General features: G+C 31.7%; 2 protein-coding genes across 6 annotated transcripts in view; one reads left to right on the forward strand and one right to left on the reverse strand.

Annotated features, from left to right (window-relative positions):
- The window catches only part of LOC111632234 (protein stoned-B-like), a 110,674-nt gene that overhangs the window by 43,953 nt on the left and 46,752 nt on the right, over positions 1-19,969 (forward strand). For 4 of the 5 annotated variants that reach the window (XM_023376615.1, XM_023376612.1, XM_023376616.1 and 1 more), the window contains exons 2-4: positions 1,923-4,870; positions 16,212-16,469; positions 17,320-17,494. In XM_023376615.1, coding sequence (XP_023232383.1) covers positions 1,937-4,870; positions 16,212-16,469; positions 17,320-17,494 — 3,367 coding nt within the window. In that variant the 5' untranslated portion in view covers positions 1,923-1,936. Of the gene's footprint in view, positions 1-1,237; positions 1,471-1,922; positions 4,871-16,211; positions 16,470-17,319; positions 17,495-19,969 lie in introns of those variants that run through there. The other variant, XM_023376614.1, reaches the window with a different exon arrangement.
- LOC111632236 lies at positions 7,739-10,693 on the reverse strand. The gene has a single exon (XM_023376622.1). The coding sequence runs from the start codon at positions 10,257-10,259 to the stop codon at positions 8,295-8,297; it is 1,965 nt and encodes a 654-aa protein (XP_023232390.1). The 5' UTR covers positions 10,260-10,693; the 3' UTR covers positions 7,739-8,294.

Genomic DNA, 19,969 nt, shown 5'->3' on the forward strand with positions numbered 1-19,969 from the left:
TTAAAATCATTCTGTTTATATAAATTACAAATCATCTACAGATGAAAATTGTTTCTTAGCCTATAAGTAGTTACACAGATATTTTTCTATTACCTGATATGTTTATTTAAAATCGCTTAAACTGAATAAATCGATAAAATTTAATTATATTGTATTATATATTAAGGCTAGCTTTAATTTCAATACACCATGTAGACCTAAATTATTTGGTGTTAGTTTTCATATTAGAAATTCGTAGCGGAACAAATCGATAGCGTGAATATTATTGGGAAAGTTGTTTTGGTATAATATATTACTTGCAGTAAAAATATTTAATAGGCAATAACTTACGATCAAAATGAAAAATTTTCAAGTACGAATTTTGCTTATTATACTAAGATTTTTTGTAGTCATTTAAAGCCTTTTTATATTTTGTCTATATTATTTTATTCTTCATTACGTTTCATAGACCGTATAGATAAACAGCTTCTACAAAACTGCTATTATGCTATTGATCTATAATTTTACGTATAAATAACCGCACCCTTCGTGATAATGTCACTATTAAAATTTTCCGGATAGCAAAGTAGCTGTTTGAAAGATGACTCAACTTTTCCAATAATAATCGAGAGTTTAATATATTTATTAAATGGAATTAAAGACGAGAAAAATCTGTATTTGTGTAACGAGTTTGTCGCTTATCCTAAATAACATTTCAGTAATTTTGTAAAGTGTATTTTAAGATAAGATTTTCAAATAAATTATTTAGGTAATGTGTTTAATAATTGTAATAATAAGTTTCTAATGACTTAAGTTTTGTATAAATTTTGTAAAAGCAAAAAACTTTGTATGTTATTATTGCAACAAGTATTATTATTTCTATAAATTTTGACTTAATTAATTTTAACAAGAAAATATATATTTATTTTTAAAGTTTATTTTCGAAGTCAAGAATAATAATACCAAATTTGAAAGGAAATGTTACTTAAAGCTACATATATATTGGTACTGTAAGATTCGCGATTTCTTCTTTTTTATACTAAATATCTAATGACTAAATAGAATTATATATAACTAAACATTAATTTCTTAAAGTAATATGTAAAGCATATAATTCCATTTAAATATTAAATAATGAGAATTTTTAATGGAAATTGATTATATACATTGTTTTTTTTCCTTGGTGACGAAAATTTTTTAATAAAACTTTTTAAACTTTTAATTTATGTTAAAAGTTCTCAATAATTCTTTAATAAGCGATTTATTCCGTGGATTAAATAAATGACGCTTCCACAAAGAAGTCTAGCTTGCTGCCAATAGAGGCGATCTGGTGTCTTTTATTGATTTTTCTCCCCATTATACCAGATGTACTATGGGAAGAGGAGAAGCCATTTTAGCTAAGACACCGATGAACTGACGTTTCTCGTAGTGATTTTCCAGTTGAATTTTATTCCTAAAAAGCATGTAATGTGGTAAATGTCAACCATACAGGTTAGTTAAGCGTAGACTGTTTCATGCGACCGATCTGTGAGACGAATTCTAATGATTTTACAAGATAGACACAGTTCCACGACTTACCCAAAAATCGACACTTCAGTGGCGAAATTCGCTAATATTTATATATCTAAAATAATAATTTTTTATGTTTATCATCTGTTACGTCATCTATTCAAAAATAAGAAATTTAATTATCATTACCTGAATTTTAATTTAATTTAAGCTAAATATTTATTATTAAAGATGCAGACATATATTTGGATAATTTAATATTATTTTTATAAATACAATTATCAACATAAAAATCATTTTATTATTAAACTTATATAGAATTTTAAAGATTTTATTGTGTTAAGCAAGATTTAGAAAATTAAATTAAACTAACACAATATAATTAAAAAAGATTTTTGTAGATTTTGTTTTAAATAAACTTTTTTTTTCTGCAGAGTAGTGATAGGAAATGAACTTTATCAAGAAGAAAATCAAAAGTCATAAAAAGGGACTTGATAAAGAGGATGATTTTGAAAATATCCCACACGAAACGACATCAACAACCGAAAGAAACAGTGAAGAGCAACAATCTAATAAAAATACTGAAGAGTGGCAATTTTTTCAACAATTAACTCAACGTGTGCAGGACACTGTAGAAAAAACCCAAACAACACTAACTAAATTAAAAGACAGTAGTGCTATTGCTGAACTTAATAAACCAGATTATCTTTCTGACTCAGATGAAAATGAAAGTAAAGTTTTGCCCTCGGTTGCCCAATCTTGGGTTCATTTCGAAGACGATACAAATTCTACTTTGCTTAATGTAGACAGTTCTTTAGATAACGCTTCAGGTAAACCTCCGCCGCCTAGACCACCACCACCAAAATTAATAGAGACTAATACTGTTAAATCGACAGACAAAGATACAGTTTTAAATGAAGATGTTACAAAAATTTCGGAAACTCCCAATCAGGGAGTTTCGTTATTAGACGAATTTGGATTTCAGGCAGACACCGCTTCTATTCCTCAGTTTTCCGCTCAGTTAAATATTAATGATTTATTAGCATTAGAAGAAAACGAGGAACAAGGACCTGATCCATTTGATACTTCGTTTGTTGATACTTCTAATACAGTTTTAAAGGAAAGTAGTTTTGATGAACTAGGCAAAGAAACACTTAAGGAAGAACATATTGACAAAGAACCAGATCCATTTGATACATCTTTTGTTAACAGACTTGGTAATTTAGAAATAGCAGACAATGATGTTTCTAAAGAGGATTATAATTTCACTTTAGAAAAAAAAATCGACGGTGGAATTAATTTAGAAAAGAATGAAATAGCAACACCAGTAGAAGTTACTAATATTGTTTCTGAAAGTGTTGATATTAACGGCGAAGACACAATGAGTAATCCATTTTTGTCTGATTCTGATACTCAACCGTCTGGTTTTTCAAAGGCACTTTTTGATATAGACTCTCAGAGTAATGATTTATTTGGTGTATCGAAGCCGAAATCTACCACTAATCCATTTGAAAGTGATACATCTACTCAGGATATTGACCTCTTAGGTGATGCATTTGCTACATCTCTGGAGGATAAAAGTTCATTGGAGGAGAAGCCCTCGGTTGTTGATCAGTGTTTATTCGATCCTTTTGGATTCGGTCCGGAAGATAATTTAAAGTCGAATGACGCAGAATTAATTCAGCCTGTGCAGCAAGATTTATCTAAGAAAACACAGTTACCTAGTGAACAATTTGATTTCTTAACCAAACAACCCGAAGTGGAAACATCCAGTGTAAATTTATTAGAAAAATCTCTTGATATTATTACTAACAACGCACCAACTGATGATTTATTCTCATCACAATCAAGCACTCTGACCGGGCAAAATGGTATAGTTGATATTAATCAGAAACGGGACAGTATAAAATCAATTGATAAAAATGCAATAACATCTCCAGAACAAAATGTGCATTCTCGTTCAGTTTCAGAGGCAGTTTCTTTGGATGAAATCTCCGACGCCGAAAAATCGTTGCCTCCAGGTTCCCGAAAAATGAGTACGGCTATGGAAGAATTAGACGATTTTTTCGGTGGGGGTATTAGTAAAAGTGTGGCACAAACTGTAGATGTTTCTACAACTATCACTAAGGAAAATCGAAACAAAATCGAAAGTGATCCTTTTGCAAATATTTTTGAAGGAAGTGAAATTACTAAAGATACGGAACCTTCTAACTTAACTTCAGTAACAGATGTTACTAAAGAATGTGTTGGTTTTGATATGGGTGAAGTTAAAACGGCGTCAGTGCCCTCATCATTGGATGATTTAATGAGTAGATCGGATGCTCCGTCAGTTCTCAATCCCTTTGAGACTTCTGTACCAGCTCAACCATCAGACGAAGATAGTACAAAAGCTTTTGACCCATTCGGAGGCTTCATGGATAGCGATACTAAGACTGATACAGATTTGTTAAATACTACTACAAAAATTTCAGATTCGTTTACTGCAGTTGATACTTTTTCATCTGATTCAAAACTTGATGATGCCGCAATTGCCAGCGCTATTGCAGATCCATTTGATACTAGCATGATGAAACCAGAAATTGTTAAAGATGCCATTCCTTTCACAGAAACAGCAGCATTCGAAGCTTTTGCAGCAAAATTCGAAGAAGCGATCGAAAAACTTGATGATAAATGCGTAACTAAAGATGAATTCGATCCGTTTGGCGTTGCAGACTTTCCAGATAAAATTGGTGATGATCAGCAAGGTTTTGGAGGATCGGATTCTTTTGATCCATTTTTATCTATGACGAAACCTCCCGAAAACACTCCAACTCGCCTTCCACCTCAAAAAGAGACGTCACAAGATTCATTTGATGATGATGAAGGGCCTGATTTTTCAGTTGTTATTAGACCAAAAATGAAAGAAAAAATAGAAACCACTATTTCTTTGGGTCCACCACCGGTACTACCTCCGCCTCCAAAAACGCCTCCAAAGAGTCCCGTACCACCTGTTTCATCTAAATTTAACCCTTTTGATGTTGGTTTCGACGTGTCATCGGAAGATGCAACTCAAGAAGAACAACCCGCCGTAATCGAACAGGATTCGCTATTCGGAGAAGCAAAACCACAAACTACAGAAGAAATAACAGAAAAGAAACAACCCGAATCCCTAGAAAGCCCAACAACACCATTATTCGATGAGGATACCTCACAACCATTAGAAGAATTTCCAGCAAAATTTGAAGGAGAAGGTTGGGAAATGATGCTCCGCCAACCAAACAAAAAGAAAATAACAGGAAATAGATTTTGGAAAAAGGTATACGTTCGTCTTTCGGATGGAGGCGTTCTTCAACTTTTCAACAAAAGTGATGATAATGATCCGTTTCAAGAGTTGCCTTTACAGGTAAAAATAGATTTACATTTAATTTAACAACTTTTAAAAATATTATATAAAAAGATTTATATTTAATTGTTATTATTAATTTCTATGTTATCATATTCATCGAAATTTGTCATAAAGCGTATTACTTCCATAACTTCGCTACGAAATAGCAAGACATACAAAAGTAATTCGGCAAAGAAAACATTAAGTAGATATTATCAATATATTTCCAGGAAACAAAAGCCATTTTCATTACTGTATTATACTAATTTCTATTGTTTATAGATCTATTACAGTCGACCCCCTATAACTCGGTAGATACGTTCCGCTTTATAAGAATTTCGCGTTGTAAGAATCCTTAAATACATGAGCCAATCACAGCCCGAGACGTGTGCAGTTTACGGACTATGGCTGTTTGAAAGGTTTTCTTCCATAAAATTAATCGATTCTAGACTAATTTGACTCAACATTTCCAAAACACGTATACTTTTTTGGGTATAATACGTATAAACTATGCTTTAAACAAAAAATTGTAGGATTACTTACAGAGTGTGCACTGTTCGACCACGCCATTGCTTAAACTTGTTTTCGTCGCAGAGCAGCGTACCAAACAGCGGCCGCGTTTTCTGACAAGTTATTTTTCTGCGAAAAATTCGTTGAACTTTGGAGACATCATTAATAGAAATAATTTTTATAACCGTTGAATAAGAAATGTTCTTTTCACAAGAAATGTATAAAATTACAGTACTGTATTAGACTTACAGTACCTAATTTATATACTGTACAGACGATAGTAAACTCAACTTATCCGCCTAAACTCTCTGTAGCGTGTAAGTAGTTCGGCTGCTCGTCCACTATTGGTCCAGATTCGACCAATCCTGTCGTGACACGAGTCGGCGATGACGTTTTACCGCATTTTACGAGTCTCTTTTAGCGTCTTTATACGAATACGGTCGCAATTTTTTCGCCGCGATATACGAATCCGCATTATATGAACCCGCATTATAGGGGGTTCATATAATGTATTTATCTTTCAATATAGTTCATATATTTCAATATAATTTCAAGGGGGTTCATATAATTTATTTATCTTTCAATATGAACATACACTAACTCGACTACAGTCGTATATACGCTAGACGTGTTTTCCTGTTTTAGCATTATTTATTATTTTATACATAATTAGGAATTGCCAAAAGGAAAATGATATCCACTCCTTTTGACTTTCTGAGATTTTAAATGTTTGAAATTCTTACAAATATATAATATGTTGTATTATTATGATATTACCTCACATAACATAAGCTAAAAGAAAATTTGTTTACATAATTTTTATTTAATAATTTATAAATTATGGAAAAAGCCAAACGTTTATGATATAGCATATATAAAAATTTTAGGACTGGTTCAGTTTTAATACTCCTAAAACAATTTTATAGGTAACAATAAAATTATTAAATAGGCTACCAGTCCCACACTTCTGGGGCTGTTTAATTTGTATCTGATTATGCTATAATTATTTAACTACTACTTAAGTAGAAATAAGTCGAAACAGGTTACTTTGTATGTGAATACAGTCACTATAACACGGTAGATATGTTCCGGTTTTTATGAATCCATTTTCTACGAGTCCAGCCAATCACAGCCCGGCACGTATGCAGTTTACGGACTACGGCTGTTTGAAAGGCTTCGTCCATAAAATGAATCGATTCTAGACTAATTCGACTCAACATTTCGTAAAATACGTATAATTTTTTGGGAATAATCCATATAAACTATGCTATAAACAAAAAATCGCAGGATTACTTACCGAGTGTGCACCGTTCGACTACGCCATTGCTTAAGCTTGTTTACGTCGTGGAGGTTGTCATCGAATAGCGCTCGCGTGCTTCCTGATAAATTATATTTTTTTTTTTTGCGATAAATTCGCTGAACTTTGGAGACATCATTAATATAAATATAATTTTTATGGACGTTAAATAATAAATGGTTTTTAGTAGGTCCGCTGCTCGTTTAAACTCAACCGTTTGTACAATATCCGCTATTGGTCTAGATTCGACTAATCCTGTCGCGACACGAGTCGACGATGACGTTTTACCGAATTATACGAGTTTTTTTTAGCATGTTTGTATGAATACTGTCGCAATTTTTTCGCCGTGATATAGGAATCCGAACCATAGGAACCTGTTATAGGGGGGTCGACTGTATTTGTAGTCTCGGGGAAAAAAGTGGAAAGACAAATTTTTATGACAACGGATACAATAATCATAAATTTAAGAAAAATAAATTCTAGAGCTTTTTCTGTACATAGTGCATCTCTCTCATTCATTAAATTCAGTTGTAAATGACGCTATCAAAGTAACAGTTAATTTTTAAACATTGTACAAGAATTGTACAGGTTTTTTCTACATCCCCTTATAGATGGGACGTACGAAATCGTAATATCACTGGTTTAACATTGAAATCTGTAAATAATATAAGATTGGAGAGCAGAATAAAAATATCAAATATTTTAATGGATTTTTTTAAAACTCCTGTCAACTATACAGAACTATCATAAAAACATACCAGTAAATTCTTATTGGTTGGGTTAAGTTATCAATCTACTCATGATTCACATAATCGGGCGAGGGCGGCTAACAGCCCAGAACTGGTCCTGGATAGAATTGGAAGCGTTATACGTGTGTAGCTTCCACCCAAGGTCCTAGGCCTCCACCAGCTAAACCGGGTGAGGTTGATGCTCTGTAAAGCGCATGTGCGAATCTGGCTTTTTGGAAGCTGACAATACAGCGCTTCCACTACGCCACTAATATTCAAATATACAATAGCAATCTTATTTTTTTTTTTCACATGTAGTATAGAAATTTGTAATAAGATACATAGGGGAGGGTGGGGATGAAAGGGACAAAATTCATATTTTTATTTTTCACTGGAAAAGTTTACTTCTAATCAGTTTTATTTTTAGTGCAAAAGATTCATTAAACCTTTACTTTGTTCTGACCATATTGTGAATTCATCCTATTATATTGGTAGTTGAACATGTTCATATTTTTAAAGACCTCTCCAAGTGTCCCTTTCATTCCCATGTCTGGGTTGAAAGGGACACACTCGGGGATGAAAGGGACTACCTGTGTTTTAATGTAAAACTTGGAATTAGTTATCTCAATGTTTTCAAATTTTGTTGTAACTGATAAGTGATAGGCTAGAGACTAAAATTTTTAAAAATTACACTTTTAATAATATGAATTATGTGACATCACATTTATTTTAAACAGTTAAAGATTATCAATACTTTTAAAACAATTAAAGATTATCAATATTTTTAAAACAATTAAAGAATATCAAATATTTTCAAACAAAGAACAATAACTAAAGAATATCACAATTAGTAGGCTCTCACATAATTAAACTGTCTTTCTTTGGTCAATAGAATGTTTTTCGCAATCTATCCCAGCCGATATGAGGTGAAATCAATGGAAAATATAAACTGTTTGCTTGCTCTTGCCGTTCCTCCTGCTTGGGATGGATGGGGTAGCTTTAAAACTATATCTTCCATGGTGACATCACTGATATCATCCTCTTCAGGAAATATGAACTTGTAACATCCTAATATTTTTTTCATAAACTTGACTTTCAAGTCTTCATCACTCAGTTTCTTTAAAACTTTTCCCACGAAGTAAACAACAGAAGTTTTTTTTGCAAATCTGACTAAAATGAAATCATTGGGCTGAATATGTTTGACACTGTTTTCAATATCAGATCCCTCACTCGATGTTGCATCAGACTTTGAGGAAGAGCTGCTTTGAGATCCTTCATCTTCACTTTCAGTTTCTTCTGGAATATGTTGCAACAGCTGCTTTTTAGATTTTGTCCTCCTTTCTTTGGACTCGTTCTTTCGCTTCTTCGCCTCTTTTTCCTGGAATGCTTGCTGGATTTTATCTTTTTCAGGAGTATCAGTAAGAATCCTTGTTGAGCCTCTTCTGTTAGATTTCGCTGTTTTCCGTGCAGAAGCTTTTGGGAACGGTTTGACAAGCTGAGGTGAAAGAACGCTTGTTCCACTTGTAGACGCTTGAGGACAAACAGGAAGTGTCTTGGGCACAGAAGATGTAGTAGGCACATCAGAAGTGGAAGCGGATGCCATTGGTGTTACGGCTGTGGGTGGATTTTCTGGATCAGGGCGATTAGTAACTTCAGCTTGCAGGAAGTCGTCATCTGTGAAAACTTCACTATTGAACGGGTATATTCCAGTCTTTGCAAAACCTGATAAAATGTTGTTTCGTGTAAGAGATGCATCAAACGCCTCGCTAACAAGAGCAGGGACATCATAAATCGTCATAGGTTTGCCGGGATGATTGATCATCCAGTTGTTTGCAGCAACATTGTATCTGCTTTTCAATGGTCCATAGATGGCAACATCCAGTGGCTGCAGTCGCTGGCTGGTGTGTGGAGGTAAAGTTAGCAGCACTATTCCGTTTTCTTTGGCGAATTTTATTGATTCAATAAAAATGTGGCTGTCATGATTGTCCAAAATTAGGAGTACTGTATGGCTATTGCTTGTAGATGTCCCAGCAAAGTTTGAGAAATGTTGCAAACACTTTAAAAAATTTTCAGCTGTCATCCAGCCACTCTGATGGGCTAGTCCAAGACTTTGAGCAGGCGCTCCTGCCAGCATAAAATCCTTGAAATTAACTCTTGGGAATACAAATGCAGGGGGCAATGCATTTCCCATCGCATTTATGAAACAAAGAACAGTAACTAACTGCCCCCTTTCACCAGAAGTCACTTGGGCTACTTGCTTTTCCCCTTTTCTAGAAATGACATTTGGGGGTTTGTGAACAGTAGTGAAACCTGTTTCATCACAATTATATATTCTGTCTGGAGTGAATTCATATCTCTTCATAACATCTTCTAGATTCTTGAAAAAGTTCCTGACATTTGTTTTATTGAAGCTTGTACTTCGGGCCAAACTTGTTGCTTCGGGTGTTCTTACAGACAAATTCTTATTCCTGGTCATAAAGCCTTGCAACCAATCTAAACCAGCTTGGTTATTAGTAAACCAGGTTTTAGGAATTGTATTTGATTGTACAAGTTTTGCATATTGAAAAGCCAATTCCCTCGTTTGCAGTGTTGTTAAACCGTGATTCATTGATGATGCTTGCATTAAATACAATGCTAATTCTGCCTCCTGCTCTGTAGTAAAAACTTTCCTGTTACCCACATGCGGTGAATACACTACATTGTCTTTTTTATATCTTGAAACAAGTCTAGCCAAATGCGATTTTGCAATTCCGTGGGTACTGGCTGTAGCCCTGATTGATGCTTCTTTTTCGACAACTTCAATTATTGCCCCTTGAATCACTTCTGGCATCACACGTTCTTTCTGTTTCTTTTTCTTATACTTTCGAGGCATTTTTTTCTATTAAAAAAATTTAGCATTAGAGCATGCCAAAAACATGTCAATATGGGGTTGAAAGGGACATGTCCCATTCATCCCCTATTTTACTGTCCCTTTCAACCCCCAGGCCTCAAGCAACCAAAACTACAACCTAACTTTCTGACAGTGAAATATAATTTAAAACCGATTAAATAAACATATTCTAGAGGTTTCAAAGTAATTATCCCAATTCAAGTACATTATCCAATGACTATGTTTGAGATTTTACCCCTAAATGTAAAAAATGAAGAAAACTTACTTTTGCATGCGTTTTCTGCTCATCTGGGAATTCCAAACACTGGCGTTAGTGTATTGGACCCTACAAACGTGTGAAAACTATGGACTACTAGTGTCATCTATCTATGAAATAACGAAGCTCCATAAGTAATTTAGCAGCAAGATATAGAGACTGTCCCTTTCATCCCTTGTCCCTTTCATCCCCACCCTCCCCTAATTTGGTTATAATAAAATATTGTGCGATTATTTTCATATAATTAAAATTAATATGTATTTATATTTTAGAAAATACAAAGGAAGCTTTGTATTTTCTAAATACAAAGCTTCCTTTGTATTTAGAAAGGAAGTGCCGGCGCTTCCAATGACGGCACGGCACTGATAATTAAGCAATTACAAAATTGGGGATATAAATAAAACCTGACAAAAGAGCTGAAATTTTACTTAAACAAAAGCTTAACTGAACCAATTTCTAGCTGAGTACAGTGGGGACTGATTTCTTCATAATATTAGATGTAATAAAAAGAGAAATTTTTCCAGTTCAATGACAGTGACCGAAAAGTTGTAAATTTTGGAAATTTCCATGGACCCTGGTTCCAAAACGAATTAATTAGAAAACAAACGATGAACAATCTATTAAGTTTAACATATTTAGATTTTTACAGCTATGGCGAGAAACGTTTAAAATGTACAACAACCCTTCGTGTCCTTTGAGGTATACTAGTGATGCCACAAAAGAGGCATTTGACATTGATTGGTATCACCACCCTTGGGATTTGGCAGGCCGCTTGCATGCACCTACCAGGACTGTCTCTGATTCCATCAATTAGTCACTTGTAGGGAGCTATTTGAATAAATGGATTGTTTTAAAATTTAAAAAGTAAAGAAGATTTTATGTTATTTTTATGTACGTTTCTTCACAAAACTATATTTAATTATAATTTTCTTTAAAAGTATATTCATACAATTGAAGAATATTTTGTACCAGGTATGTACTGTACAGTACATCCACCATACATTATTATAAATAAAATAATAAAAACTTACTTGGTGAAATACCAAATAAGTTATTATTATTTTATTTATAATTTTAGCCTTTATATCGTGGCTAGCAATTCAGAATGTAATTATGATATTAAAAATACATTTAGAGAAGTCTACGGTTTTTACTGGCTTATCGAACAAACGATACGAATGGACCCTTGACCATCACTGATGCACAATTAACTGATTTCCCCTGGAAGTCGGCTTCTTACAGAAACACAGCTTCCCTACCATCAAATGTCATGGCACGCCACTGACTCAGACTGAGGAAAATATAGACTACCATGAAACCTGGACACCTTATCCTTCCCCTATTTCATCTCTTATTAACACCCAAACCCTTTGTCTAGTGTTGCCACCTTTTGAAAATTGCTGACTTGGACAGCAGGTCAGGTTTGTTTGAACAGAAGTTCCTGACGCAAGTCCCTAGTCTCTAACTGTAACTAATTTAGAACCGACATGCACGTTACTCTTCACATTGTAAAATGACATTGTGCATGCATCAGGAAGTTCTGTTCGAACAAACCTGACCTGCCGTCTGGGTCAGTAATTTTCAAAAGCTATGACTTAGGCTGTATTGGATATTGGAGAGACATGTACAATCATACATGCAAAAACAAAAAAAAACAAAAAAAAAAAAAAGGTCGACAGGTTGCATGTTGGTCTACATGTTGGCATAAACAGACTAACATGGCAGAATTGCAGATGAGTTTCAATGAATGTGAGTTCTTTCGCTGTTAAAATAGTGTAAATTTGTAAAAATATTTGCAAGAACTTTGTTTCATCATAATTTCACAATTTCTACTAAATTCCCAGACAAAATTAATAGTTTACCTGGATGGTGAGTCAATTCCTGGACTGTCCGGGTGAAAACCGGATGGATGGTAACACTATCATTAACAGTAGCAGCAATATAGCCTGATCTAATCTGACAACTATTTGGCTTTAATATCTCACTATTGTCTCTAGATATGGTTTTTAATTTTTATGATATATAATATGTTTCTTCTGATAATATTATGTGCTTTTTATAAGTTTGGAATATCAGGGATAAAGTAATATATAATTTTTAATCATTCCTTAGTTACATAAAATTCAACTTAGAAAATGGAATGTATCTCTTGTGCAAGTCTGAGACAGACTGTATAAAGTAGAGAGGGTTAATTTAAAAAATAATGTGTTAAATCTCAGCTATCACTAAAATTTTTAATTTACTGTAAAATGTGGTGATTTTGTCCTAAATATTAAACAATAATAATAAATTCCTACAACTCTTGGAGTATAAAATAATTGTAACATAGTTGAATTTTTAAAATTGGATATCAATTTTGTTTATAGAAAAAATTACATCAAAAATATTTTTGAATACATTTATTTTTGTATTGATAATTACTTTTTATATGTCACTATAATGATCACAAAAATTAACCTCTGAAAAGTTGATCTTGGAAAAAAAGGTAAATGCATTTGAGTCTCTATTTTGCTAAATGCCTCTAGTTTCAATTTAAAAAAACAAAGCATACAGTAATTAGTTTTTCAATTGCTATTATATTATGAAAGCTACTCTGTAAGGTGAATGTGGCCATCATTGGCCATATTCACCTGCAATAAAAAGTTGTAGATAGGGTAGTGCTGTTTTCCATCACAGTAGCCTGCAATAAGAAGTAATCAACAGACTACTGAAAAGATTAGTTTTTGATTGTTTTGAGTATTATATAAATGAATTATTATATTTATTATGTTAAAAACAATGTTATTATATTTTTAGAAATAATGCCAAGGCATTACATGCCTAAAAATGGGACAAGATGATATGGTATGCTGTTCATAGTAAACAAGCAATACAAACTGCAGTTGAAGCTATCAAATCTGGTAGAATGTCACAACAAGAAGATAGTTTTTACTTCAACATTGCAAGGATAACTTTTTAAAATAAAATTAATGGAAACCATCCTTTGAAAGGCATTCAGACAGTTTTGACCACAGTAGAGGAAAAAATCATTAATGACCATATTATTATGGCATCAGAATTTGGATTACCTATTACAACTGAATTATGACATGTCATAAAGGAGCAAAAATTTGTTGGCTTAAAGATAATTTACCTGGATATGATTTTATAAAAGGATTTTTACAATGCAAAAAGAAAGTAGCTATATGAACATATGCATATATCATAGCAGGAAGAGGTACAATTTCAACTGAAACTATAGAAGTTTTACAAGAATTTGGCACATACAGAGGATGGTAATGAACCAGACAGCATTATTAACCTGGAAAATGTAACAGGGTTCAAAATTTCCAAAAAAATATTGAGAGTAGACTCTAAAGATGCCATAGTTACCAAAATAATAATCAGCAATTCTTATTAGAAGTGATTTAGAATTAGATTCTTACTAAGAAAGATATATCCTACTACAAAAATAGAAATATAATTTAGGTTATACAAGAACCAAAAGATCTTAACAGATGAGGGATGTTTTCAATCCTTGAAATAAAAAAGCATTGGTAAAAACATACCAATCTCTTTTAAATGTATATAATTTTGTAATACAAATTTTTGTTAAACAATTTTGATAAAAATTGATTTTTATGACAAAAATATTTTTGTTAATGTTACGAGAAAAATAATCTCGGTAATATTTTTGTCTGTAATAATTATTTTATAATCCTATTTCTAATGTCATTTTATCTTGAATAAATAATTTGTTAAATTTTGTTTGTATAGTTTTAAATTTTAAAACAATAATGTAAATAAAATAATGTAAAAAGCTTTAAAAATATATTTTTTATGGTCATATTCAACTCATAGAGAGTTAAATGCATTATAAAATACACTTTTCAAAGTCAGGACATATTCATTCCATCGTAAATTATGTGATGTAGCCATCACATAATTTTTAAGAAAATAAATTGCATGATTTAAAAATGAAAACTTTTCTATCACGAGTGTATGATACTGTGGGATTATTATTATTATTTAATATATTAATTGTAATTCTATGTGTATTAGTTTTAATCCTATTTTTTTGAAAAAATTGGCTAAAGTTACCCCATTTTACAGTACCATTCACTAAAATGATATTTTTTTAAAGTCTCTCTGCCCTGTGGGCACTAAGAGGGCCTCTTTTTAGCAGGCCCAATATGGATTCGGCCAGGCCCACAATGGAGCAGCTGGGTGGTGAGGGACAAAGCCTGACATATCCAGACAGACCACCCTGAAAAATTTCCGGGATTTTTCAACCTGTTCAGATTTGATCCCAGGTCCCGCAGAGTGGTAGGCTGCCACCTTGACCACTCGGCCATCTGGCCATCACTAAAACAATAGTGTCAATATTGTTCTCATCATTGATTCAGAAGAATTTTATCTTAAAATATTTTATAGCAGCTTGCACTTGTTCTAGTTTTTAGACTCATTCCACTCTGTGGGCACTAATAGGTTCTTTTTCAGCTCATGGATTTGGCTAGACCCACAATGGGGCAGCCAGCTAGTGAGGGATGGTTCACAAAATTCTGGAATAGACTAATTAGGGTTGCCAGCTTCCTTGTACAAAAAAAGACATTGCACAGACATTGCATAACAGAAAACATTTACTGTATAACAAAATAGTTTGTATTAAATATTTGTTAAATTGTAAATTATAAAGTGTTAAATAGAAAATAAATACTGTTTTAAACTCAATGCTAGAATTACTGAGTTTTACAAAATGCCACTCTGAGTCCCTGAATTTTATTTGTTTGTCTAACTGTGATTAATAGTGTCTTTTTCTTTCTGATACTCTAGTGAGTGAAAAATGACAAAACTGTTACTTTAGAATAAGAAAATAAAATATTGGAATGTCATCTGTTGGGAATATTTCAGAGATAATAAACTTAAACAAAAACAAACAATTAAAATTGTACTCAAATAAACAGAGGACATGAGGATAATACAATTTAATGGAGGATGATTGGCAACCCTAGACTACTCCCTCAAAAATTCATAAGGTTTTTCAATCATCTGGATTCAATTCCATGGTGGAGAGGATCCAGAGTTGTAGGATAATGCCTTAACCACCTTGGCCATCCAGTCAGTTGCTTCTGCTTTACTGTGAACAGAAATTTTTACAATAATAAATTGACAGAATTTGCAAGTTTTTGAATTTTTTATTCATTCTTACTTTCTTACATTTTTATCTTTGAAAATTTATAATTTGAATATCTGTAACTCAAAGATGAAAAGCTTTTATTAAATTTTTAATCTATGACAGTTCAGTCTTATTCATCTAAAAAAATAGGCTAGATATTTGTAAATAAAATCGTGGATTATTTGAGGTGTTAATGCTGATTATAAATGACAGTTTGATGATGAAAGAATATAATATACAGAATTTGTTATAAAGTTAGGATTTGAAATTATCTTATCATCAAATATTAATAATTAATAACTAAAATATTTTGATTAAAATTGGGATAAATATATTATATTAATGGTGCATGAATTGTTCCCTCATTCAAGGTATTAAATATCCAATTTATCTCATATTTATATACTTTAAATTAAAAATTTTATGCATGCATATATTGCTTTAATAACTATTGGAAAACATTATAAAATGAATTTAAATGAAATTAATAATGATATAAATCTAATCAGTTTATTTTATTTAGGCTTGTTATTCACTCTCAGAGATAGGAGCTCAACAATTTGATGCTTATGGTAAAATCTTTACTGTAAAACTGCAGTACATATTTTATCGAGAAAGGGTAGGAGTACGACCTGGCCAGATAAGCAAGGTGATGCAAGGACATATTACAAGTGTTGGGCAGATAGCCAAACTTGGTCTTCCATTGGAACATGCACCTCAAGTTTCCCAATTATTGAAATTGGGAACTCAGTGCTATTCAGATATCAAGACATTTGTTCAGGTATTTTATAATTTATATTAATTGTTGAAAACAGAATATATCTGTAAAATAATAATCTACTAATATTTTACTTGTATTGTTTCATTAATAAAATAATTTTAATTTTTTTTTTAAATTTTAAACACCACAATTTAATAGTTTAATAAATATTTTAAAAATTCTATAGACTTTTATCACATTACATGCCATTAATGTTACTGAATAAATGAATCTAACATATTGTATTAGCTATCAGAATACTTCATATCTTCATATATTTTTAGTTAACTTGATTTCATTCATTTTCAAACTAATAATGGCATAAAAATTATAAATTATAAAAAATTCCTAATTAAAAATATTTTATATTTTATTAGACTATCATAAAAAAATATTACTCGAAAAAAAGAAATTTATAGCTTAAAATGAAACAAATATCAATTTAAAACAATATAAATAGATAAAATCAATATTTTAAAAACAAAAACAGGAATTTTAATAAAGAATTGAAAAAGATGCTGAATAATTAATTAATTCCATATATAAATTTGAAAATATGTTAATACTGTTATTGAAATATGTACATTTTTGTTACCTTAACAGATAATAACACAAAAAAAGCTTATTTTATTCATTTTTGATGTCATTCATTATTGAAAGTATTCATTGTTTTATTAAAACTTTTGAAATAATTCTAAATTCAAAAGAGTAGCACTAACCAAGTTCCTACAATACCATTCTTTTAAGAGTTTACAGTATAATATTAACATATATTAATCTAGTTTCACATATTAAATAATTATTAAATTTTATATAATATAAGATTTTGTAAAAATTATAGAATATAATTTAATTTTTTTTATTTTTAAAGATTGTGGAAGATGCTTTGTTTCATCTTACAATACACAGGGATCGATCTTTAACATATAAAACAGAAGAAGTGCAAGTTACAGTCCAAGATGAATTTTATGTTTATCAAGATAAAACAGGCCATGTGTGCAAACAGTTAGCACGTGTACGAATTTTCTTCCTTGCTTTCATCACAGGTAAAGAAAGAATATTAAATTTTAAATTACATATTATATTTTTATTATTTTAACCTTTTAAACTACTTTTTTATACTGTACCCCTGTGATCAAAAAGTATTGGGAATGGTTCAATAAAACACAAGACTGAATTTATTCATCAAAATTTATTTTGTCCCCTTCAAAGTAATCCCCTCCCACTGCAATGCACTTATGCCAACATTTTTTCCAATCCTTGAAACATGTTTTAAAGTTGTTTATGTGAAATCCCTTCAGGACTTACAGTGAATTTTGTTTTATGGCATCAATTGGCACAAAACAGTGACCATGGAGCTTGCAGAACTGTATTTATTGAATTTTTGGCCAAAAGCTCACCGACAACCAACAGCATTGTGAGCAAATGCATTATTGTGGTGCAAAATCCATGAGTTTTCTTGCCACAAATTGCCATTTTCTATGAATTGATTCAAAAAATGATGCACAACACCACAAAAAAATCAAAGAAAACAGTCAACACAACCTTGATTTTTGACTGACTTTGACATGATCTTGCTTCACCTTTCAAGTGCCAATCATGATTGTTGAGCTGTTTCAGTGACAAAAGTGTAGATCCATGTTTCGTCATCTGTAATGTTGTGTTTTAAGAATGATTTGACTTGAGAAAACGTTTCCTTGGCCACTTGAATATGATGTTTTTGAAAAAATTCAATGTTTTCAGAATGACTCGAGAATCAATGTGCTGCAAACCAAATGATCTTTTAAAATTGCTTGATAAGGTCCAAAAGATAATGCCCCTAATTGTTAAACAACACTCATTGAGCACAAAGTCTGTGACTTGAGTGACATGTTGTTCATCAACTGAAGTGGATAGTCTATTAAAATTAACATATTCTCCACCTTCCTTGAATATCTGTACCACTTGAAAACTTTCATTTTTGATAGACTACTGTCACTAAAGGCTTTTTGCAGCATTTCTAATATTTTTATTTCCTTGTATATTATATTGTAGCAGATAGTTTAGTTTCATTAGATGAGGAATTTCTAAGTCTTAAAATCTTGAAAAATTTAGTTTTAATGATTTTCAGTACTTTTAAAACCCTTGTGAAATTTCTCGATTTTCATAATAAAACAACTCCAAAATTCCTTAATTAATGACAAAAATCTGGTTTATTGGAACTCAACTGAATTGTAATTTCTCAGCATTCTTCTGTTTTATTATCCATTCTCAACGTCATTCACTTTGCTATCTATTCTCAAACTAAACTATAGAATGCCAAACCTCAATTTAGTTTCATGAGGCTCTGGAAATGTCCCAGAACCCACTAAATTTGTTAATATTTACTATATTTTTCCACAAAAGGAAAAAATAATAATAATGGAAAAAAAAACCTTTTCTCAGAGTCACGACAAAGGAAAATTAGACAATGTAAGTCCCATGATCAACTATCTCTGTTGGGATCAAATGAAATGTTGATTTTGACTGATCCTATGATCTAAGATCTTGTTACACTTAATATTGACTGACCAACCACTTAGAAAGTGAGAATGAAGTAAAGCAACCAATTGGAATGGATGATCAGGAACAGAAAATAATAAAAACTCTGAATTTCAAAGATGAGAGAAGTTCCTGCAATTTCCCTAAGCTTCACACCTTTCTTGGTTGTGTCTTTAATTTCTCAACTATCTCTCTCAGATTGACATCATCGCTTCTCTGGACCACCAACAACATTTCTCCAGGGCCATTGAACAATGGAAAGATCCTTCTCTCTTGGACACCTTTCAAGGAAAACAGAAGAGTCCTAAGAGAATATCAGGGAAACTAGTTTCCTTAAGCCTTTTTAGTATAAATAAATTGGAATGATTTTTTTGTAACTGTTGAGTCTGTCTTGGTGTCTGCCACACCCACATATGAATCTTCATCTCTCTTCTGTTCTGACTTGGGTGCACAAGTTGGCAAACTCAGTTTTTAATTATTTTAAAACATTGTATTTTAGAATTTTTCAAACCCCTTTAAGAGTTTTTTTTATGCATTTTCCATGCTCTTTTTTTCTATTTGAGAGCTTTCAGAATTACTAGTAATTTAGCTAATAAACATCATGTGACATTAATTCAGAGTTTTATGCAAATTATTCCTTTTTTTCTTCAACAAGAAAGGAGGGAGGTAACTGGAATAGCAAAAATTAAGTATTTCAAACAAGTACTTTTTACATTTTTCTTCATTTAACTGTAATGGGAATGTTTTCTTGTTGGCAATAAGTAACGAAAAATTGTTAATAAATCAAAAACTCAAAATAATTACTATACATAATAACAAAAAAAATCTATTTTCTTCTAAGCCTGAATATGTACAATAATGAAATAAAGTTAGCACAAATTCAAAATGTAATAAAAAGATTTTAAGTTTCTGAAGACAAAGTTCATCCAAAAAAAGGAACCACCATTTATTTATCTCGTGTTCCAGACTACACACTTTCTTGGTGACTGACCTTTCTTTTA

The sequence above is a fragment of the Centruroides sculpturatus genome, unplaced genomic scaffold (genome assembly GCF_000671375.1).
Source record: "Centruroides sculpturatus isolate CEXI.00-Female unplaced genomic scaffold, Cexi_2.0 scaffold619, whole genome shotgun sequence".
NCBI lineage: Eukaryota > Metazoa > Arthropoda > Arachnida > Scorpiones > Buthidae > Centruroides > Centruroides sculpturatus.